This window comes from Syngnathus floridae, chromosome 4 (genome assembly GCF_059516105.1).
Source record: "Syngnathus floridae isolate MCC-2025c chromosome 4, RoL_Sflo_1.0, whole genome shotgun sequence".
Taxonomy (NCBI): domain Eukaryota; kingdom Metazoa; phylum Chordata; class Actinopteri; order Syngnathiformes; family Syngnathidae; genus Syngnathus; species Syngnathus floridae.
This window is the reverse complement of record NC_142416.1, coordinates 14945749-14970000: the sequence shown is the minus strand read 5'-3', so window position 1 is coordinate 14970000 and position 24252 is coordinate 14945749. Positions and strand designations below refer to the sequence as shown.

Genomic DNA, 24252 nt, shown 5'->3' with positions numbered 1-24252 from the left:
ATTCACTTACTCACACTCATTCACTCACACTCACTCACTCAGTCACAATCAACTACTCACTCACTCACTCACTCACTCACTCACTCACTCTCTCACTCACTCACACTCAACTATTCACTCACTCACACACTTACTCACACTCATTCACTCATTCACTCACACTCCTTCACTCCTTCACTCCTTCACTCCTTCACTCACTCACTCACTCACTCACTCACTCACTCACTCACTCACTCACTCACTCACTCACTCACTCACTCACTTACTCACTCACTCACTCACTCACTCACTCACAATCAACTACTCACTCACTCACTCACTCACTCACTCACTCACTCACTCACACACACTCAACTACTCACTCACTCACTCACTCACTCACTCACTCACTCACTCACTCACTCACTCACTCACTCACTCACTCACTCACTCAACTACTCACTCACTCACTCATTCACTTAACCACACTCACTCACTCACTCACACTCATTCACTCACTCAGTCAGTCACTCACTCACCCACTCACTCACTCACACTAATTCACTCACTCACTCACCCACTCACTCACTCACTCAACTACTCACTCACTCACACTCAACTACTCACTCACTCACTCACTCAACCACACTCACTCACACTCATTCACTCACTCACACTCATTCACTCACTCACACTCACTCACTCAGTCACAATCAACTACTCACTCACTCACTCACTCACACTCATTCATTCAACTACTCAACTACTCAGTCAACTACTCACTCAACTACTCACTGAACTACTCACTCACTCACTCACTCACTCACAATCAACTACTCACTCACTCACTCACTCACTCACTCACTCACTCACTCACTTACTCACTCACTCACTCACTCACTCACTCACTCACTCACTCACTCACTCACTCACACTCAACTACTCACTCACTCACTCACTCACTCACTCACACTCAACTATTCACTCACTCACACACACTCACGCACACTCATTCACTCATTCACTCACACTCTTTCACTCACTCACTCACTCACTCACTCACTCACAATCAACTACTCACTCACTCACTCACTCATTCACTCAGTCACTCACTCACTCACTCACTCACACTCAACTACTCACTCACTCACTCACTCACTCACTCACTCACTCACTCACTCAACTACTCACTCACTCACTCACTCACTCACTCACTCACTCACTCACGCAGTTAACCACACTCACTCACTCACTCACTCACTCACTCACTCACTCACTCACTCACTCACTCACTCACTCACTCACACTAATTCACTCACTCACTCACTCACTCACTCACTCACTCACACTCAACTACTCACTCACTCACTCAACCACACTCACTCACTCACACTCATTCACTCACTCACACTCATTCACTCACACTCACTCACTCAGTCACACTCAACTACTCACTCACTCACTCACTCACTCACTCACTCACTCACTCACTCACACTCATTCACTCAACTACTCAACTACTCACTCAACTACTCACTCAACTACTCACTCAACTACTCACTGAACTACTCACTCACTCACTTACTCACTCACTCACTCACTCACTCACTCACTCACTCGAACTAATTCACTCACTCACTCACTCACTCACTCACTCACTCACTCACACTCAACTACTCACTCACTCACTCACTCACTCACTCACTCACATTCATTCACTCATCTACTCAACTACTCACTCAACTACTCACTCAACTACTCACTTAACTACTCACTCACTCACTCACTCACTCACTCGAACTAATTCACTCACTCACTCACTCACTCACTCACACTCAACTACTCACTCACTCACTCACTCACTCACTCACTCACTCACACTCAACTACTCACTGAAAATGGCGGTGTACCTAATGGAGTGTCCGTGTGAGTCCCTCGTTAAGTGCACCTGCGTGAAAAGTTTTAGCTCCTGCAGACCGTGAAATGAGCTAAAACTTTTCACGCAGGTGCGTTTAACGAGGGTAACTTGGAAAACATATTGGAACGCGGCCTCGAGGACTAGAGCTTGACACCTGTGACCTTTGACCATGATATTTCCCTAATAAAGTGGCCTGTTATTAGGTACACTTGAAAATGGCGGTGTACCTAATGGAGTGTCCGTGTGATTCCCTCGTTAAGTGCACCTGCGTGAAAAGATTTAGCTCCTGCAGAACGTGAAATGAGCTAAAACTTTTCACGCAGGTGCGCTTAACGAGGGTCACTTGGAAAACATATTGGAACGCGGCCCCTCGAGGACTGGAGGTCGACACCCCTGGTTTAAGTGAAAAGTGCCACACCCGCCCTCACCCCCACTTTCTGATTGGCTGTTTGATCTGTGACGTCACTTGGACACTCCATTAGGTACACTGCTATTTTCAAGTGTACCTAATAAGAGGCCAGTTCATTATCATTTGAACAAAAATTTTGAGTGAACCGATTCTAAAGATTCAATTCACTCGAGAACTGGAATGCACATCAACTAGTACAAAACAGTGCAGACGACGGTGGGCCGCCAGGTCCATTACCCGACTGGTTAATGACACGGGCTCTTGCTCAGTAAAAATTTAGTTCGATCCCAGGTGAGAGAATATACTTATCATTATATACAAGTGTGCTTTTATTGTGCAATTAACCCTTTATTTATTCTTTTTTTTTTGTACCTCGTGTAGTGTACCTATTGAAGTGTCCATGAAGTGTACCTAATCACAGGCCACTGCATTAGGGAAAAAGCTTAAGCGAAAGTGAAACGTGCCACACTCGCCCTCACCCCCACTTTCTGATTGGCTGTTTGATCTGTGACGTCATTTGGACGCTCTATCAGGTACACCACCATTTTCAGGTGTACCTAATAACTTTATGCATTTTTTGTACGTGTTAAGAATGTGTATTTGACTACTTGCTCTTTATTTTGGAGCACACCAACACATATTACACAACGTAAAACACATACATATTGTCATATAAAGCAGTTAACCAAATGTTAGATTTTTGTTTTCATGCCCAAAACAATATAAACAAGGAATAAAACACCAGACAAGTTTTAACAGGTTTTTAATGTTTACTAAAATAATAATAATAATAATAATAACAACAACAAAAGTAAATTTCAAACCAGCAATCTCATGTGAAATTGCAGTAGATATGTTGGATAACAATATTTAGACGTTATTCAAAAACTACTATCATACACGTTATTTAAAAACTACTATAAGTGTTATAAAATCAAGATTACCCAAAGAGAAGCATAATCTCCACGTTGCTGCATAACGGCGCATCCCTTCATGCAATAAAATTAGCCGTTAGCTTGGAGAAAACGCGCATAAAAGAAGTGCTGTTTCAGTGAGTGGTTCTTTCTTTCCTTGGCAAATCGACATTCTGGCTTACATAGTTCACGCTAGGAGGGAGCCGCAACACGTTCACTGACTGATCCGTTGATGCACGGGAAGGAAGGCAGTTGACCCATTGACTCGTTCGTGAACGGGAAAGTCAGGACTCGTTCCCTCACCGGTCCGTTCTCGCGATGAACTGGAAACGCAAATCACTCACTCACTGATGCGTTCACTCACAGATCCGTCCAGTTGATGAACGGGAAATGCAATTCACGACTCGTTCGTCAACAGGAAGTTACGTCATTTTCTTCTTCGTTTTGTTTTACGGCGAGGTGGCATCAGCTTCAATGGGTATTACCGACACCTACTGGTTAAAGTCATATGAACTTGAAAAAAGAACGAATCACTTCAGGAATGATTCGTTCACTCTCGTTCACTGAAAAGATCAGTTCATCTGAACGAATCGTTCACTCACGAGCCAACACTACAGTGTCGCGCGTACGGAACTTACGCACAGCACAGAGCAATCGATAAAAAGTGCACTGGGACATATGTAAATATTGAAAAGGGTTGAATAGAACGGCGGAGAGGGACGGAGATAAGAGAATCTAGAGTCACACAAAAGCTAAGACAAGGAAATATGACGAAGCGTACGTAGCGCTCGGCTTCAGTGCAACTACGATGAGAGACGAGGAAAGACCGGTGTGTTTACTGTGCCTTACAATGTTGGCAGCGAACAGTATGAAGCCAAATAAATTAAGGCGGCACTTATAAAAGTCATTGCACCCCAGAACATATGCATAGAAACAACAAACGTGGTTAAATTTGGCAGTTTGCATTCTCTGCTTGCACCCCCATCTTTTCTTCTTCCGTTTTTTTCTCACAGGGCCAATAAGGCACAACAGCTAGTGAGCTTGAGTTGAGTTATTACGTGTGTGTGTGTGCGTGCGTGTGCGCGTGTACTAACATGAAGCAAGCTTCATTCTCTTCCTTTAGATGCAGAACAATCAAAAGCTAAAACACACTCGCTGCATGCAAATGAAGTGCTGAACACACACATGCACACAGCACTGATGAAGCAGTCCTTGATCTATGTTCTTTCTACATTGACCAATTTGATGGAAGTTAATAAGGATATGATCAAGTGTAGTTGCTCTGCGTTTTAAATAGTGCACATGCAGACTCAAACGTTGCCAAGTCTTTAGCGATTGTGTGCGTGTGCCTGTAATTTGCTGTTCATTAGTGCACCACCATATCAGTGTAATTGTAATTCACAAAGCACACTCCTCCATCTGTGACTGTCACGTTGGATGGATGATATGGAGAACAAAAGGCACTGTCTGCATACCAATAGACGTCGTTTAGAATCACACAATTGAAGTTGGCAGTGAGCATGTGTACTATATTTGCACCTTGTGGCCAAGTATGTGATAAGGGTGGGAATCACAATATTGCAACATTTTTCTATTGCAGTTGTGCAATAATTGATAATCAGAAGATCATCAACTATTCATTACGATCTGGGTAATTGCACGAGAGAACAGCTACAGAAATACATGGAGACAGACACAGCTCCTCAGGAAGCTGCAGTAATATTTAAGCGTGGAGGAGGATGATGAATATATGTGGTTGTATTGTTTTTTCGTAAATACGCTCAATTGACTTGTGAATGGTAACCTTGACGACAGCACAATAACAGCCAAGACAATACGAATGTAGGTAGCCATGGGACCAGTGTTTACCTTTGACTGAAATGGAGCAAACGTGCTTGTGTGCATGCGTTCGAAAGCAAATGTAAAAGGTAAAGTCACCCATGTAACCTCCCAACAGCGTGGCTTTTAAGCTGCAACAGCTAACAACTGATATGCGAAATGCATTTTCCTTCCTCGGGGCACAAGTGGCTGTAAATATATCGTAGCTCTTTTGTCAGGCAGAGACGGGAACAGGGAACGTGGCCAAATGTGACTCGTGATGCGTGTGTTTACTGGAAAATGTGCACGCGCAGAGGTAATGTGTGTTTCCATTTGCAAGTACAGTCAAAGTGCTGCACAACCAAGTGAGTAAAACACATAGCTTCACTAATAAAGATGTTTGTACCAACCCGTTCAGTTCAGTTTGGTACAGAACATATTTTTGTACATGATTTTTCCCTACATTTTAATTGGGGAGTGGTACACTTTGGTACTGCCGTCTAATTTTAGAAAGGGAATAGGAACAAAACATTGTAGCATAACAACAGATTGGCCATTAATTGGATGAAGCTTTTCCAGAAACATTCTGGTCTAAATTTAATTTGATGTATTTCATCGAGGTGCATGCTGACCATTATTCAAGCTCCATCGGGGACATGTGTGGGGGATGTTATTGTATGTCATTCAGAAAAATGAATCATTGTAGAAATCAATTCATTTACACTGACAGATTATTATCACTGATCACAAATTTATCACCAACTTATTCTGGTTTAAAGTTATGTCCTCATCGTATATACCCACAATTTGCATTACAACACATTATAGCAGGCGGTAGACTGAACAACATGAAACACGTGGTTGGGAAAGGGCTACTCATGCCCCAGTTGAAATGTGTCATGATTTACCGTTTTAGCCAAGCCCAAAAAAAGAAATCTGGAAGACTTAAAAGATGGAAAAACAGTTCGTTTGGCCTCTATATATATGTCACATAAATGTTGACCAGATAAAGGTGTGGAACACGCAAAAAAAAACAACCCACGAATGAAGCTGTTTGTCTTGAGGGCCAATTTATGAGTAAACATCAACGTAACTTAAAAAGTGACCTTAGTTGCTTGCCTTATTGATTTTGCTCAAGAGCATCACTTTCTTCCTGCTGATGAAAGTGCATCCAGAACTATACCACACATCCTGTGGTCATGCTGTGGTGACGGCAGAATGTGAGGGTTCCGCCTGGCTGATGTACTGAATGCCTTGGGCATCTGGAAGAGATGGTTTCCCACGGGGCCCATTCCCACTGATGTAATGGGGGGTGAGGAACAGTGGTTTGTGAAGGAGAGGAGATGGGCACGTATGTACTATGCAAGGACAAGCTAATTCCATTTTTAGAGGAAGCAGCATTTGTGCTGTGTGACTTTAGAAAGACGCACGCCTCTTTTGTAATAGAGCACTTTGAACCTCAAGAGCCAATAGAGAATCACTGAAGCGGCAAAGAGGAGCATCTCTACTCTGAGCTCAATCTCACTCTATTTCGGAAGGGTTTCACCCCTGGGAGGAAACTCAATTTCACAAGTTGGATCAATAATTTCATTCTTGTGGACACTGCAAATGAGGTCATTAGTTTCACATTTGGACTTAATATTATGGGCGGCCTTTTTTTTTTTTTTTTGCCAATGAAACCACACTATCTTCTATAATATTTCACAAGATGGGAAAATACAGGGCTTTTTGACTATTCTCTCAAAATCATCCATGGGAATTTAATGCATCTTAACCAGGGGTGCCAATTCTGCATGTGCATCGACTAGGTTAAGGTTAGGAAACACTGGATGAAGAGTAATGTCAATTCATAAGGCGTCATTCATTTGCACAGAAAGCAAATGTTTGCGGGTTTGTGGATGAGATGCTTGGCAGAGATTCTGTAGATCAGATCCCCCGCCTCCCCCCACGATTTCTCTCTCTCTGCTGGTCGTGGTGCTCTCCGGTCCAGGAGCATTTAACGTTACCGAAGAGCGCGAGGCTGTCAGATCCCAGCTGTAGAACAGCAGAGCGGCAGGCGCCCCTCCCGTCATTTCCTCCGCCTCGCCCCCTGGCTGTTATGTCTAGTGGCAGCTCGAACTCTTCCTCACGGAAGGAGTTCGATGTCAAGCAGATCCTCAGGATCCGATGGAGGTGGTTCGGTCACCCCGCGGTGCCTCCACCTCACTCTCCGCCGCTAAGAGACTATTTAGCCGGGAGGAGATCGGGCGGCCACTCCTCCCCCTCAGAGGGACCTTCTTCATTTAGCGGTGGCAGCTCGAATTCCGCCGGCGTCGGTAGTAGCCACGGCGGTCTCGTGACGAGCGGCAGCGCGGGATCGAACCTTTGCAGCAGCAGAAAGTTTGTTGAATCGTCGGGGAGTCGGGGCGGCTCGGGTGGAGCTGGAGCGACCGCGAACTCCTGCTCTCGATCGGCGAGCCAGCCAGAGTGTAGAAGCTCCCCCGCGGCGTGGGCTTCTCCGCCGCCACGTCGCCGCTCTCGCCCGGTCTCGAACATGGAGCCCTTCGGTGAGGCCCCGGTGCTGCAACTGGGAGCCGAGACCTCCGCTCGTGCAGGCGGAGACGGGGAGGCAGCAGCGGCGAGCACCGAGGATAACAACCACCCGGATACTGACTCCAGCTCTTGCAGGTATGAGGCGGTGTATTTACCTGAAAAGTGTGGCACAAGTGACTTCACGGTATATTTTTTATAATAGTTGTGATGAGTCATTCTGTGATCTACTTATGGTTGTCGGACGTACTTCACTCCAGTTCAGCATCACCGAGAATGGATGCGTTCGACCGAATCCATATAAAAAGTGCAATGGAACTGAGGCAGTTGGAGCCGTGCAGACATGATGCGGTGGTCGAGGGACCACTTCAATAAAGCACCGGCTGTCAGGAAGATGGAACACCTCTGTAACAGCTAGTGAACCACGCTTACCTCCAACCTACTGATGATGCGTCTTATCCAGGCTTTGTTGAACACACCCAATTTTTAAATGAATTGCAAATTAACATGATAGGTCAAGGCTTGCGTGCAGCTTCAAGGACATCATTTCACTGAAAGTGTGTTACGCAGTCTGTGCATTCAGTTCATATATTGCAACAAAGCAATTTTAAATCCATCTTTAGCAAAACCAGACGTATACCTTTATTGATTGATTGGGTGAGCGCAAGATGGTGTGCGTGCGTGCATGTGCCTACGTGCGTGCGTGTGTGAAAAACAACATTGAATAAGTCATACAACTGACTGACACATATTCTGAGTCAGGGTCTGTTTTCATCCATCCACAATGTTTTGTTTTGTTTTGTTTTTTAAAATTAAACCAATGTAATGTAATCGATACGTAGACCATGTAATCAGGTCACAGCAGAGAAAAATGAGACCACAATTTCAACATGAATTGAGGTTGTGTGGATATTGTGCAGGCATGTTCCTGTTGCGGTTGCCATACCAACACGATGTGTTCTTCCATGCAGCATATATTGTCTGGGTAGCTCAGATTGCAAGGAGCCATTACACTATACGGACTAGTTGTGTGTCAGTCATTTCCTGAAAGGTACAGAAGGGGTGGACACCTTCCTTGTCGTATCCCTTTCAAAAATATAGTGTGGTGTGATTATGTTTTACTAATGTGGTGGGAGTCTAAATGCAGTCTTTCTGGATGCAATTTAACTAGAACAATTATGTGGTCTCACTAAGTCTTTTTTTTTTTTTTTTTTTTTAAATCCAATGCATCACCTTTGGTCCTCCATCTGGAGTCATTGTGCTCTGTACTTCATAGACCAGCGTGTGTTTTGTCGGAATTGAGTTGTAATAGTTGCTTCAGCCAACAAATCAGTTATACTATTTTCTGAGTTTGAGGAATTACAAAAATGGCCTATAATATGGTGCTGTATTGAGACCCCTTACTCCAACATCTTGAAGAGAGTCTTCCCAGAAACTGAAGGCAGTTTTGTAAGCAATTAAGGAACTTCAACTTTTCCCCCCCATTTGCATTTCCTACAATGTAGAGGCAAATGGCCAGATGCTTCTAAGCCAATGGCTCCTTTCCACATCTTAGCTTCATTTGGCTTCGTTTGGACAACAACAGTTTTGTGTGTGGTTGTACTTGCCGCCGTACCAGTTTAGAATCATAGTCTTGATTTGCCACAGACTCTCTGCCGCTTCATACCGAGTGCCTGCCAAGCTCGATTAAGGGGCTCTGGAAAGCAGCCTTTGCCCACTTCAAAGTATCTCCCGGGGCACCACCATCTGTCTGGAGACACACATACACCAGAATGCTAGCTTTTGGTCTCCCCAAAAGGTTTTAGCCTAGAAATGAGTGAAACGTATACTGGTAGATGATGGGGAAAACATCATAAAGTGTAAAGGTAATCCATGCTCAAGGTAGAAAAGTGAGAATGGGAAAGCAAGCCAAGGCACTATTGTACCTGCCAGATGCTAGCAGGCTCTGCTTTTGAAAGCCTTTCCCCTCCCCAGGAGTTAATGAGAGCAGTGAGGCTGAAACCAAGCAGTAAAGTTCAAGCGATTCCCTGAAAGCTGCTGTAAAAGTTCACCCAAGTGAAGCGGGCTGATAAATCTCTGCAGGGGTATTTGCCTCCAATGCTGGCGGCTCACATGTAGAGGCATTCATGCGCTTTGTTGTAAATGTACAAATATTGATTTTTGCCACCTTTACTGACAACATTTAAGAGAGGGAGTGATATGCACTCAAGATTTTATACGTCGGAGTAGCTCACTTGCGACCCTTTTGAAGATAAGTGGAGTGTGATGTTATCTGTGCTGTGATGATAAAATCACGAGACAAGAATCTAGAAAACATTGGATTACACAAACAACATTATTTTGCATGTCATGTCTCTGTTTTTGAATTGCAATTATCCCTCAAGGTAATTTTTTTTTTAATCACTTTGTGCTGGGGCCACTAAATGAAAAACACTCACATCAATTAAATGCCATGATGGTTGATGATTCACCTTGTGGCAATACTTCATTGCTTATCTGCGATCCACACACATCCATCCGTCCGTCTCATCACGCAGGACGTCCAACAGCACTGCCACGCTGTCTTCATGTATGTCGATGGAGCCGTGCGCGTGTCCGGAGGAGGGCTTATTCACCGCTCTGTCCCATGCTGACATCACCTTCCGCAAGATGGAGGGCTACTTGAAGAGTCGACAGTTGTGTGATGTGACGCTGGTGGCTGGAGACAGACAGATACCCGCGCACAGGTAGCACAAAGAAGGAATAGCACAGAAAGAGAACGCACACTGAAATAGGAATATAGAAATATAATATAGACACTATATTATATTTTATCATTAGGAAATAATTTCATCTAAAGAATAAAAACTTCTACGTACATCTTAACTAAATGAATATATTTAAATTAGCCGTGGCACTGACCTTTTTATTTTAAAAAAATATTACAAATAGGTGTAGTCAAAAAATGGAAAAAAAAACATATAAAATAAAAATAAATAAAAATTTTAAAAAATGATATCAACCAGATTTGGACATAGGAGGTATCCTGCAGTCGCACCATGCCTCTTCTCTCTCATCCATTCACATCCTGACACTTCCACAGGCAGTCGGAAATTGCTAGTCTACCCCCCACCCCTGAAAAAAAAAAATCACTCGAGGTGGGAATGCTCGCAATAATATATTGGGGCGACCCTGCTACTGACTGTCGTGGATTCTTGCTCGAGTTCTATAAATTCAAACTGTCTGTGAGGCAGTGAATGTGTCTAAGTGTGATTTGTGATAGGGCTGGGGAGGACGGGCAGGGCAAAGAGGAGCAAAATGCTAACTGCATGTTTTTTTTTGGGGGGGGGAAAAATTACAGCTGACATTCACTGTTATTTTTCAGAGGTTCTTGATCGGTCACCACTCATCTCCATTAACACTGCTATTTTATTGGTACAATAAGATAAATTACCTTCACAATCACAATTCTCATAAAGTATACATTTCCAAACAGATCTTCCGTATTAACATATTTTATCGGCTCTTTCTGGACTGACAACGTAATCTCTGACCTCTCACAGGCTGGTTCTCTCATCTGTGTCTGACTACTTTGCGGCCATGTTCACCAGCGATGTGCGTGAGGCCAAACAGGACGAGGTGAAGATGGAGGGCGTTGACCCAGATGCATTGTGGACCCTGGTGCAATATGCGTACACAGGTAGGATTTAAAATTAAAATTGTTATTGTAATTGAAATTGTCACCTTTTGTCATGTTTTCTTCAGGACGTCTCGAGTTGAGGGAGGACACCATTGAGTCTTTGCTGTCCGCCTCTTGTCTGCTGCAGTTGTCTTCTGCTGTTCAGGCTTGTTGTTCCTTCCTCATGAAGCAGCTCCATCCCTCCAATTGCCTCGGCATTAGCTCCTACGCCAACGCGCAGGGCTGCCACGACCTGCAGAGAGCCGCTCACACCTACACCATGGTGGGTGCCCATTAACTTCATCTCGACACCGAGAGGAGCTTAAGAGTCAACCCAGGGTAATGAATGACATTAATCCCTCACCCTACCCCCAGGAACACTTTGTGGAGGTGATTGGGGCCCAGGAGTTCATGCTCCTTCCCGTGGATGAGATGGAGAGGTTGCTCATGTCTGATGATATCAACGTTCCGGACGAGGAAACGGTTGTAACCGCTTTGCTGACGTGGGTGACTCACGACGTGGCCGCCCGACAACGTCACCTTCCGTCGCTTCTCGCTCACGTCCGGCTGCCGTTGCTCCAGCCGCAGGTGAGGGCGGCGTTGATCTGCCTTCATCTCTCCTCGCACCTCAGATGTATGACATTGCCCCGGTCACAAGTTGCTGCAACATATAATCAGCGGCAAGATGGATGGCAGACAGCGTAGACTAGGCGACAGCCAGAGAGCCTTTTCACGGGAGCCATGGCCATGTTAAACTGACAAATAGATTGACATTGAGCAACATCAGGACTTGTAAAACAGCAATAAAATGTGAAATAAATTACTCGCAGATAGATGCGTCATAAATATTCTTTCAGCACCTTATTAGCAGGTTCTAGCCTGGGATTTACTCATCAAGAGGATGCAGTTGATCCCCGCTCCTCATTTGCATCCTCTCAAGCGCACATATCACAATCTTTAGCATTCGCTGTAAATAGAACAATCTGCTGCAAGAATGCAATCAACAATCTTCTTTTAATATCAAGAAGCATCAAGGAGGGGATTACCTTACATCAGGATTATACATAAAATGTGTCATCATCTATCAGGATTGCGTGTCTCCGTCATCCTTTATGACACACACGCAGCTAATGGAAGCTCACCCTAATGTGTCTCTCTGCGAGTGAGCTCAATTGAAGGATTCTCCCTGGGGTCAGGGTATAAGCTGCTTATCCATTTTGCTCAGCTGCTATATGCACTGAAAATTGATTTTATTCACTGACTGTGTTCAAGGAATTTTGTGTGGTCTGCTTTAGTTCTTAGCAGACCTGGAGACCAGGCCCATGCTCCGAGACAACGTGGACTGCCAACGGCTGTTGATGGAGGGAATGAAGTACCATCTCTTGCCCCAGTGTCGGCCTCTGCTTCAAAGCCCGCGTACTCGCCCCCGCAAGGCCACTGTTGGGGCCATGTTTGCTGTGGGCGGAATGGACGCCACAAAAGGTAGCAAATCACTCACTTTTTCTTTTTTTTTTTTTTTTAAATCTGGCTTTCTGCAGGTGCTACAAGTATTGAGCAATACTGTCTACGGCGGGACAAATGGAAGCAGGTGGCTACCATGAGCGGTCGGAGGCTTCAATTTGGCGTGGCTGTCTTGGATGGCCGCCTCTATGTGGTGGGGGGGCGAGATGGACTCAAGACCCTCAACACGGTGGAGTGTTACAACCCTCAGTGCAAGACCTGGAGTGTCATGCCACCCATATCCACACACAGACATGGTCTAGGTGAGGAACCCAAATGAGATTGCATGACTACATACATACATTAACTCTTAAGGTAGCGATCCCGTAAGTGTGGAGGTGTCAACATGCTGTAAACTCTGCACGCTAACACCATACACAATAAAACCATGTATGGTTTTAGCGAGTTGCTGCAAATCAGTCTCACGCAAAGCATGTGATGGGCTGTTGCAGGTGTAGCCGTCCTTGAAGGGCCGATGTACGCAGTAGGAGGACATGACGGTTGGAGCTACCTCAGCACAGTAGAAAGGTGAGCAAGCGTTTTACACCCCTTGCAACATCTCACAATGAGGAAGGTGCAATTTTATTGCATCTGTAGCTCAGCGGTGTCATAAACATACACATTTAGGTTCTCTTTCTGAGACTTAGTGTCTCAGTATTGCCCTGAATTGTTTAGCTATCTTTTCAGATTAGAAAATGTTTTAGTGGCTACACTGTGGCCAGAAGTGGTTTCTGCCATCAGTAGTAGACGACAATAAATGACCTTCATTATGAGGCAACACTCATATCTGAATACAAAAACATGTCTCTTGTATTAGCGCTCATTAGATTGACAGGGTAATTTGTTACTCTTTTATTTGAAATATTAGGTGGGACCCTCAAGCTCGCCAATGGAGCTTTGTTGCCAGTATGGCCACACCCAGAAGCACTGTGGGAGTGGCAGTACTCAATAACAAGTAAGTTATTGTATAAATTGTAAACTATAAGTCACTCTGGAGTTGTCGCCTTGTTCTAGAAAGGTTGGAGGTCATTGTTGGATCTAAGAATAAGAGCCTTTTTTTTCTTCCTAGATTATATGCAGTCGGAGGTCGTGATGGTTCCTCCTGCTTGCGTTCAGTGGAGTGTTTTGACCCTCACACCAACAGGTCTCTGCTTTATTTCCCATTTGCTGCTGATCAGATGTTTTTACCCATCTGGTGGTTTCAAGCTACTGACCTTGATTTCCAGATGGAACGATTGTGCCCCCATGGCAAAACGGCGAGGCGGTGTGGGCGTGGCCACGTGGCACGGCTTCCTGTACGCCATCGGCGGTCACGATGCTCCTGCATCATCTCTGGCTTCTCGGCTAAGTGACTGTGTGGAGAGGTAACAAAATATTATATTCACAGCATATCCACAATTTTTCTAATAATAATTATTATTATGTGTACAGGTATGATCCTCAGACTGATGTGTGGACAACAGTGGCACCCATGAGTATCAGCAGAGATGCAGTTGGAGTCTGTCTTCTTGGGGACCGTCTGTATGCTGTCGGTGGCTACGATGGACAAATGTATCTCAATACTGTGGAGGCTTATGACCCTCAGACCAACGAGTGGTCTCAGGTACACAAACTGCCACCATTTTTTAATTGAACCCATGGAAAATTAATGTTTTACTTTTAAGTTGTATTGAGAATAAATGAGGGCATGTTCAGTGCAGCTATGATGTGCTGATGATGCAGTTCTTGTATTCACCAGGTGGCGCCGCTGTGTCTGGGCCGGGCTGGAGCGAGTGTGGTGGTGGTCAAAATGTGAAAACATAACAACTTAGGCCCAGCAAGCTGCAAGGACCAAAGCCAACTAGAAGTGCGAGGGGACTTTTATAATGTGAACAATAATTCCTCAGCCATCCTCATCTCTTCCATCAGTGACAGCCATGATCCAAAGCATTCGACTGACCTTGTTTGAGTAACACAGCCACTTTCCCCACCTCAACTCCCTATTTTACGGGAAACAACACACTTGCACTGTTCTGCTGACAGATTAGTGAGGGGCTGTCAAAAAAGTTACACTCTTGATTTGTAACAAACATTTTAATGTATCCTTTGGCAAAGAGCTTTCCTCTCTTACGACTGACATAAAACAACTTCTGATAAAACAACTTCTGACATAATCAGCACAACCTGAGGGAACTATAAAACTCTCTGCCTGCTGCTGTATTTCTTCCACATTGTAACAGCTCAGTTATAAAACAAAGTTTCTGTATTATTGAAAAAAATATTGTCAAGACTGTTTCAGCACAAGCCCTTTTTTGTGACCCTAAAAAATACTAAAATGGATCATGTATTGTTGCCATAGCACTCATGACAAATTAATGCTGAAGCAGTGAAAAGCTGTGATTTTTATTTTTTTTACATGAAACAAAAATTATTTGCCGAGCAATTAGTGACAAGGAAAATAGCATTCAGCATTTTATCCAATCATCCAAGTAAATATATGTTTCATATCCTGTATGGGCCCCATATTTTTCCATCCATTTTCCAAGTCACACCGCAGGCATCTACTGAATCAAAATGTTCTCCTCATACTACCACTTAATTTTTTTAAAAATGACACTTTTCAACCTAATGTGTTTCTTTGAACATTACAATTTTGAGTAAAATTGTGACTCAAATAAGAAGAAAATAAACATTTGCTCAAACTACATTTGTTTAATATGTACAAAAATGGTTATTATTGCACTATAGTCCGTGATTATTTTTGTACCACGACAGTTGTGATGACTACAGCGACCTTTTTTATACCATATAAGGCACCTCCATCAATGATGTATGTACACATGTATGTATATGCTTTAACGTGCTCTTGTGGCTTTTATACAATAAAAGTTGAGCAGCAAGTTACATACCTTTGGTCTGCCCCTGTGAAATAGTACGGCACACAGCATGTTTACGATCCAAGTCTTTTCCATTTGTCAGAAACACTCAGCCATAAAACACAGCAGAGCAGGAGTGTTGCTATTCTTAAGAGGTGTTGGCAGCATCAGCAGGTTACAGGCTGCAATGGACTTGATGGTTTTTTGCATTAACATTGTGGACTGCTGTAAGCCTGAAATGAAGATGAAGTGATGTGGTAAACTGGACAAGAAGTGCGATGGCTGACTTGGCTGTGTTATTTATGGCTGGAGAAGCTTTAACATCAGGCGCCAGTGTCCTTGAGTTCAAATTATGCATTTGCAGCGTGGAATGAGGAAACAAAATGAGGCCAACTTGGCTAAAAAGCTGTGACACCACACTGTCACTATATCCTGTTTCTATGACATACTGTGGAAATATGAAATTATAACCTATGAATGACTGCTAATGATAACGAGCTTGGATCTAGTTTTGGCCACAAGCTCATTGCTGTCGGAATGAAGAGTTTTTTTTTTTTTTTTTTTTTTGACCAACCTTAAATTTGGAAAGTTGTGGATCCAACAACATTATTATTAGATCCAACAATATTATTAGCAAGCAGCCAAAGCATTACTGCAATGTTGTTGCACTCTCAAAAGCAGTTCCATGATTTCCACACAGACATGATGAGGTGAACTATGATCGTGTTTGGGAGGCTTTTGGAAATTGAAAAGGGGCAGGAAGTGGTCATGGTCAGGATGTAGCTCACAATGCTCTGTTTTAGATCAGCAGTCACTTTTTAGCCTTGCCCTTGCCTTTGCCCTTGCCTTTGCCCTTTCCAGAATCCTCGGTCTTTTCCTTCTTGGTGGCTTTGGTCTTCTTCTGCTGTGGGTGGGAAAACAAGCAGACATATAATATTGGTTGGACTCAATTGAAACTGAACAGTTTACCCTAACTTACTTTGATCATAGCATCCACACTGAGGTTGTCCCGCTCATCCTCAGACACTGAGGCGTCCTTCTCAGCGTCCTGCATTTCCAGTTCAGTTTCTTCACCCCCACCCCCGCCACGGCGCCCCTTCTTCACGACTTGCAGGGAGTACGGTGTCAGATGGACTTCCTTGTTGTATGCTCTAGTGAACGCTGCTTTCACCTGAGAGGAAGGAAAACGTTTTGAGTTTTCTGCTTATTTTGAGGAACAAATCAATTGGTCTACTCGCTTTATTCATTTATATGAATACAGCACCATCGTAAAGAGATTTTGTATAATGTCAGCATTAAGCTAACCAGAAAAAAGTACGGAGACCTTCATTCAATAGCATATGAAAATGTTTATAAACGTTTGACTGGTAATGAACAGTAAATCGAATGATTTTAAGCAACAATAATTAACATTATGCACAGTTGCTGCACTTAAACTTGGGAAAATAAAATTGTACTTCCATAATGATTTATTTAAAAAGTATTTCACATTAACAAAAAACTGTGCCTGAATAAAATCACAGTTCTCATAAATGCAAATGTAGTAAAAAGGTTGAGCGCAAACCCAAGATTCACGTCTGGCACCCCTCACTGACCTTGGAGTCCAGTTTGGAATAAGGGTCAGGTTGTCCGCCCCACGAAGCGATCTCCATCATGCTGTCCACGTCCTCCTTGACGAGCTGGTAATTGTCCAGCAGCTGCACAGCCTGACCAGCCCCCTCCGCCGCCAGCTTCTGTAGGGGGCTGAGCAGGGCTTGTTGCAGATAGTAGAGGTAGTCCAGGTTCACCGCCTGTCTGCTGCTCATCGTCCTGCACAGCACAATACATCTTGAGCACCCCCAAAAAAACACCCCGCCAGAGTAATGGACATGGCATGTCACGCTTACTTCAAAGACATGTGCGTGGCCAGCTCCTGGACGACGCGGGAATGTTTGCTTGCCGATGAGTTCTTGCCCAGCCAGCTTGGGAAGGACGGGAAATGACTCATGTAACCTCTCATGAGTTCACCTGGGATTACACTGGCGTAGATGGCCTGCGAGCAAACACACATCGATCGTGTTCATCATTACCTGGTTACGTTCTAGAAAGAGTTTAAAACATCTAATTTATTTTTATTTTAGTTTACTCACAAAAATTTTCTTTTTTTAAGAGTTCAAACAAAATGAAAAAATAATTTTGTACTCTGTCATGAGATGCATTCTGACCATGACGCACTTCCTAATTTCAATCGCTGAAATTATGTGCAGACTAAAAACTACAGTAAATTATACAGAGTTGTGGATTTTTCGTAATTGAAAAACATGTGGTACCTGCGTGGGTAGCAAAGACCAGTTCTGCCCTGAGCGGATGCGGCGGTCCACCAGGTCTCCGTCGCTGATAGAGTCGGCAGCCTTGCTGAGTAGCACGAGGTGGGCCTTTGCATTGCCGCTAAAAAGTGCGCAGCTTTGTCAATTGCGGCTAAATTGTGACCGTTAAAAGTGTTGAAGCAAGCAAGCGGACAGAGCAGGCGGCCTCTCTCACCCAGCGGCGGCAGGCCGAACGTGTAAGTAATTCTCCTGGACAAAGAGGGGCGCTAGCGAGTAGTCGTGGAAGAAGAGATCCGACTTGTCAATGAGGCTCATGTGGGCCGTTTCCTCGCCGATGGCAAACACCTTCCGGCAGACGTCAAATGGTCCTAACTTCATGTCCTTGCGAGCGGCGGCGGCGTCAGTCTTGCACTGGTCATAAGTCATCACCTTGTCTTTGGCTGACCACATGCTGAGGTTGTGGATCACCTGAGGAAAATGCAGCCAGCTCACGTTTAGCTGCGAATAACATTTTTTTTTTTTTTTTTACATATTGTGATTGTATTTCTTTTAAACCTGTCTGATGTCTTGATTGGAGGCCAAGATAATTTCATTAAGTGCCGGAGGCGGAATCTTGATGCCTTCCTTGTAAGCAATGGACATCATAGCTGCCTGAAAAGAGGAAGGAGTCAGGGGGGTTGGGCAGGTACGGGAGCAGATTAGAACGAAATTAAAAGGGTAAAACAATGCAGAAATATTTTTTAAAAAACCCGTACACTCAAAAAAACCCTAAATATTTTTGCAAGGACTACACAGACATGTCAAAACAACCCGAGGTCACTTAAATCAGTGATTACAAAGCACTAGTGAGTCGAGGAATCTAATATAAAATCTCATGGCACAAGTTTTTTTTCTTTTTAAATTCCTGTGTCTACGTGTGCCCTGTGATTGGCTGGCAACCAGTTCAGGGTCTCCCCCCCTTACTGCACAAGTCAGCTGAGATAGACTCCAGCATACCCGCGACCCTTGTTTGAAGCGTGTGTACTATCTGGGCCTGTTTAGTATTCTGTTGTACGTATTTTTGCAACAGGTAGAAACACAGGTTATTATGGATGCACCTTATGCCACCTAGTGGAAGAGCATTAAATTGTTACTGTGTCACTAGTAAAGAGATTTGTACCAAGATACAAAGATTTAAGCCACAATTAAATGGCAGATATCATATGATATCTTCAAGTGTTGTCCTGTCCACTATTCTCTCAAAGCCCCTGCCACAACTCTGATACAAACTCGAAAGCCTGCAAGATGTGTTCTCACCTTGATTTGCTCCAAGCGCGGTCTCTGGAAACGCAGATCAAAGCAGTAATTGGCCAATGATCTGATCTTCTGGTGGTTCCGATCGTTGCACATGCAGATAATGGGAATCTTGGAATTTTTGATGAGGCCGATCAATTCCTAACAGACGACACAAATGCTTGTCAGTATCTGGAGCCTGGGAAAAGGTCATGAAGCAAGAAGCGATGCGGGTCCACGTACTTGCATACCGCCTCGATCCTCATTGCCCGCCATGCCATCCACCTCGTCCATGATCAAGACGTGTTTAGTGCTGACTTTCTGCGATGTGCCTACGTATCATACATGAAGCATCATATAGCCACAGTAAACTAAACGCAACTAGCGCCAGATCATCATGCATTCAACACGTTCATTAGACTTCGGAACAGTGAACATGTTAAGTTGCAGAAATTGTGCTTTTTGCGTGAGGATGCTTTTTGTAAAAATAATACTTGGGCTTTTTCAGTTATTCCAAGTTCGCATGGCCAAAGAGAGCAGTTTACCTTTGTAGAAGCCGTCAATGCTGGTGTTGTTGAGGGACTCTGCAACTACTTCCTTCAGGTTGGTTTTGCTGCGTGTGCAACTCGCATTCATTTCGACGTAGCTGAAGCCCAACTCCTATTGGCCCATCCACCGTGGAACCCAATACAAGAAAGAAATTGTACATTAAGTCTGAGTCACAACAATGACAAATGCAACGCTATCCTTTCTCACGGACCTCGCAGACCAGGGCTGCTGTAGTGGTCTTCCCCACACCAGGTGGTCCGGAAAGCAGAGCAGCTTTGTATCCTGATCCATCATCTTTTCCTGCACCAAACTTTCCAAATCTGGCAACTAGACATCAGGGGAAAAAAAGGGGGATCATGCGCAAACATCGCTCAATCGGATAGATATGGCTGTAAGTTACCTGGTGGTTTGGAGGCACCGCTGCTGTGATGCTTGAACCAGCTTTGCAGCCAGCGCTGCAACTTGTTGGCGCAGCTTTGCTCCCCTTGCTGGCCTATCACAGCCTTCAGCGAACATGGGCGGTATTTGTCCACCCACAGAAGACTGGCACCTTCATTGTTTACTGATTTCATTACAGAGCGCGGGCCAGAGGTTGAGGAGGAAGAAAGGCCCAATTCCCTACGAGCAGTTTGAGCTGAGCCTCTTCCGGGTGGTGTTCCGCCATGCGTGGTTCTGCCACTGCGTCTGGTTGTCTGTCCCGTCTTGGAGGGACTTGGAGTCTGAGGGGACTTGGAGTTGCCTTTGGAAGGCGAGATCTTTGAAGCTTTAGGGGTGATCTTTGAGGCCGAGCCTGGAGGAGTCCTGGTCTTTGAGGCTTTGATCTATAAACAATGACATGAATACAAACAGGAAATCACACACCAAAAGCAGTTTGTCAAATCAAATAAAACATAATTGAGTAGACTAACTGCTGACCTCAGCCTCTGCAGCAATCTCATACTTAGACTTCTTCCCTGGTTTGGTCCTAATCAGCTCCAACAGATCATCCTCACTCAAAATTTTAGTCCCAAAACTCTCCGCCTTGGCAAAAGCAGAATCACAAATAAATGCACATTTAAAACTTTGTGAGCCACTTGAAGTGACACAAGTTTGCTTGCAATGAACATGCATGCCAGCTATTGTAAAAGATGAGGTGTTGGCCACCTTTTCCAGCTTGGAGACGCCGCTGTCTCGACCCTGCACCAGGTAGGTGGTCTTCTTGCTGACGTTGCCTGTCACTTTGCCGCCATAGCGCTCAATGAGGGATTTGGTGTCGTCTCTCTCCATTGACTCCAGAACGCCCGTCAACACAAAGACACAACCCTCCAAACAGTTATCTGCGCCCTGCAAGACCCACAACAGTTGGCAATGATGAGCGACACAAACCACAATGGGTTGATGACGTGAATGGAGTACCGTGGGGATTTCTTTGGACCCCAGTGCTCGTGGTCCATCTCGATTGAGGTAATTCCTGTAGGCGGAAGTGTTGAGTTTCTTCTTTTCTGCCTCATCGGGTCTTGTGCTCTGGAGAAAACAGGAATAAATCAGTCCGCCAGGATTTGGAAGGTGCTCAAACATGTCTGTTAGTGTGTGAAGGCTAATGGGTGACAGAAATGCTATTTGGATGTTTTTTTAGTAGGCCAACCGTGTTGTTATTTCCCAAACAAGCAGTGCAATATTGATTTTAAAAAAAAATCCAAGACACAAGAATCCAGCCGCACACAAGTCCAATCACAATTCAGAAAAGTGTTACGTGTGACAGCTGATGGAAAAAAGATGATTTTTTTCAAAGGTGTGTACTCATTTATGCTAAGCCCTGTATAACGAATAAATTGCAGCTCACCTCTGGTTCAATGGGAGAAGTTTTAGGTGCAGTTCCTATTTTGGATGCCTGCACCTTTTCACTACTTGACACAGCCAGTGGCTCCTTTTGGGGCGAGACTTTCAGTTTGCTCTGCGCTTTGCTCTTTGTGGCGTCTTCGTCTTTTCCCTCATTTCTTCTCTTCATCATCCCTAGTTTGGAACTGGGTTTGAGTGTAGCTGGGCTTTTCTTGGGTGAGGGACCTATCACGTCCTCTGACATGTTGTCCTCTCTGTTGTTCTTTGAAGGGCTGAGTTCATTACTCTTTCTGGGGAATGCCTCAACGTCTTTTTCGTCTGAGCCTTTACGAACCTGCAGGAAAACACAAAGCAAAAGTTGGATTTGAAGAAAAAAAAAACAACTGGGCGGAAAACTGTAATGATTTCTTTTTCAAACTGTCATCACCTTTTTGGCCTGTGGCTCTGAATCCAGCAGTGCAAGTGTTCTTGCAAAATCTTCATCTTCATGAATCTGTTTCTCCAGCTAAGTAATGACCGATTGAAAAAAACAATTTTTATCAAGTATCCGAAGCTCAATCTCAGACAGAACTTATTTTCACATTGTCATTGGGAGATATTCAAATGAATGAAATGCAGCAAGAACAGAACTATTGTAAACCAAGGACCCCTTTTACTGAATACAGATGGTTTTGTTTCACACGGTTTACCTCATCATCTTCAGCCATTTGTAGTTGTCTCGCAATTTGCTCATCGCTCAGATCATCCGTGTCCTGGGTGGGCTGAGGAGGACATTAAATAGAAAGCCTTATTAGCCTTGATGACTACAGTGAAAATCAAACAGCAGATAACAATGTCAGAGCTTGATGGTCACTCCTCACAGTCTTTCGTTTCGTGCTGGCGACCAGCTTCTTGCCCGAGCGCTGGATGCTTTCGTTGCCAAAGTAGTCAAACACAGAGGTGGGGGTTTGTTTGGCACGAGGGGGTGGTGCCGACTTTGGTGTGACAGGAGTCGTGGCTCCAATTTTCACATGAGCAGAGGATGACTTGATGGAAGACTCAGCAGCCTCTTTCCCACTTGGACTTGATTTGCTCTTATGAGAGTTGCCATTTTGTTTGGTTACGGAGGACTTCTTCAAGGATTCAAAGTTGTCACTGTCAGAGTCTACAATTAAAAAAGTACATATATTTTTTTATTTAACTAAACACAATTCCACACCTTAAAAGCAGAACAACAGTGCAGTATTTACAGAAAAACTTAAAAATATGGTCAAATCACAACCACTCTAATAGAACTTTGAGGTGCATTGTCGACTACAAGAAATACACACATCTAAAAAAAAATATCCCAAAACACTTTTTACAACAGTTTTGAAAAGATTTCTTAGTTGCATGGCACAAAAATACTGTCATTTGAAAGGTGTGTATAGACTTCTTATATCAACTGCACTTTCAGATCAATGAATGCAAAAGACTGATTTAAAAATGGTTAAACTAGAATCCATTTTCTTAACCCTGACAACCATTTTACCTGATAGCAAGATGCGGTGAGCAGGCTCTTTCTTGCGAGATTGTGCAGCTTTGCTGATCTTCTGGTTCTTAGGCAATTTCACTGACTTATTGTCTCGCTCCTCTGAGTCGGAATCTGGGTAGATGAAAGAACAAGGCAGTCAAATAAAAATGCTGTGGTGGTAATCTGTGTATAACTTGAACCATTTCCATATCATGTAAAATCTTTAGATGTCTTATTTGTTTAAAAGAAACAGTAGCAGTATAATATATATCGTTTATCAAGACTGCTATTACCTTTTAAGTGTCAACCTTAATTTTATGGGCATGACTTACCAAAGTTACAAAGACCAAATCTCAGCAATCTAATTACCTGATTCTATGACTGCTTGTTTTTTCCGTTTTTTGTCAGGCACACGTTTCTCCCGTGTTTCTTGTTTCTTCATCTGGGGTAATATTAAGAATAATATATGAGGCACCAATAACCCATTCCTAGGTTAAACTGTCATTTTCTTACCTTGGTGTCTTTCTTCTTTTTCAACTCTTCTTCTGAGGATAATTTCCTCTTGGTGCTAACATTTCCATTAGGAGTCCCTTTCTGTGTTGAAGGCGCAAAGAACCGCCGGATGTCCTGTGATAAAAAAAAATTGATTGAGATAAACTAATTTACCGTATTCAATGTTTTGGCACGAGTTGATCAGTTAAGCTAACGACTCCGCAGTTTTCGTAGCGAGGCTTCGAGTGGATTAACGAGACGAAAGGATACATTTGTTTTTCTACAAGGTTAGCATTTTGTAACAGACTGCTTTTGATTTTAGAAAACCCAAATACAACGTTACCATTATGAACACGTCTCCCCGCGGCGTTTCAGATTTGTTGTCAAGTGGAGGGAACCCGCGCAGCTTCTTGGCGCGAGTATTTCTCAGTTGTCGCATGAAGATGACGTCGTATATGTGTCACGTTTTGGCCCATCGTAGGTTGACTCCCATTATCACATTGACTCTGCAAAGTGCTGCAATAACAAGTGACTGGCAGTTATTTAAGGTCATTTGCTTTATATACTGCTTGTGAAATGACACCTTTAATTAAAACAATAACAAGCTTTTAAAGATTAACTGACAAAATAGAAAGCAGGTCTTGCTCACAAGTTGCACACAAGGCACCGTCACCAAAGTATGAAGCAGCTCAGTTGTAGGTTTGCACTCATTCTTTTCACCTTCTCTTTCCTCCAAATTGCTA

General features: G+C 43.8%; 2 protein-coding genes across 7 annotated transcripts; one reads left to right on the top strand and one right to left on the bottom strand.

The window, feature by feature from the left end:
* Nucleotides 1-3052: 3052 nt before the first annotated feature.
* Nucleotides 3053-24019, bottom strand: rfc1 (replication factor C (activator 1) 1). 6 transcript variants are annotated; one of them, XR_015857885.1, is made up of 30 exons: nt 23853-24019; nt 23531-23644; nt 23387-23459; nt 23036-23149; nt 22386-22669; nt 22215-22286; nt 21953-22030; nt 21530-21859; nt 21103-21210; nt 20851-21030; nt 20623-20727; nt 20108-20528; nt 19919-20034; nt 19704-19818; nt 19402-19490; nt 19183-19320; nt 18442-18537; nt 18101-18354; nt 17890-18007; nt 17467-17612; nt 17176-17389; nt 16560-16751; nt 15614-16484; nt 13940-14077; nt 11291-11886; nt 10006-10265; nt 9802-9873; nt 9183-9317; nt 7818-7950; nt 3053-7725 (listed from the first exon to the last, which is right to left on the bottom strand). XR_015857885.1 is itself a non-coding variant. In XM_088372812.1 (23 exons), the coding sequence occupies exons 1-23, from the start codon at nt 23946-23948 to the stop codon at nt 16392-16394; spliced, it is 3546 nt and encodes a 1181-aa protein (XP_088228938.1). In that variant the 5' UTR covers nt 23949-24019; the 3' UTR covers nt 14780-16391. The 6 variants fall into 6 exon arrangements, 1 of the variants encoding a protein (XP_088228938.1); XR_015857886.1 differs by having other exon boundaries at nt 10039-10265; XR_015857887.1 differs by lacking the exon at nt 7818-7950.
* klhl5 (kelch-like family member 5) lies at nt 6744-15608 on the top strand. Its single transcript, XM_088372813.1, has 13 exons — nt 6744-7705; nt 10105-10293; nt 11110-11246; nt 11312-11508; nt 11601-11813; nt 12521-12707; nt 12764-12988; nt 13178-13253; nt 13594-13680; nt 13795-13869; nt 13952-14089; nt 14157-14328; nt 14464-15608. Exons 1-13 carry the CDS (start codon nt 6942-6944, stop codon nt 14518-14520), a joined length of 2517 nt encoding a protein of 838 aa, XP_088228939.1. The 5' UTR covers nt 6744-6941; the 3' UTR covers nt 14521-15608.
* Nucleotides 24020-24252: the final 233 nt, after the last annotated feature.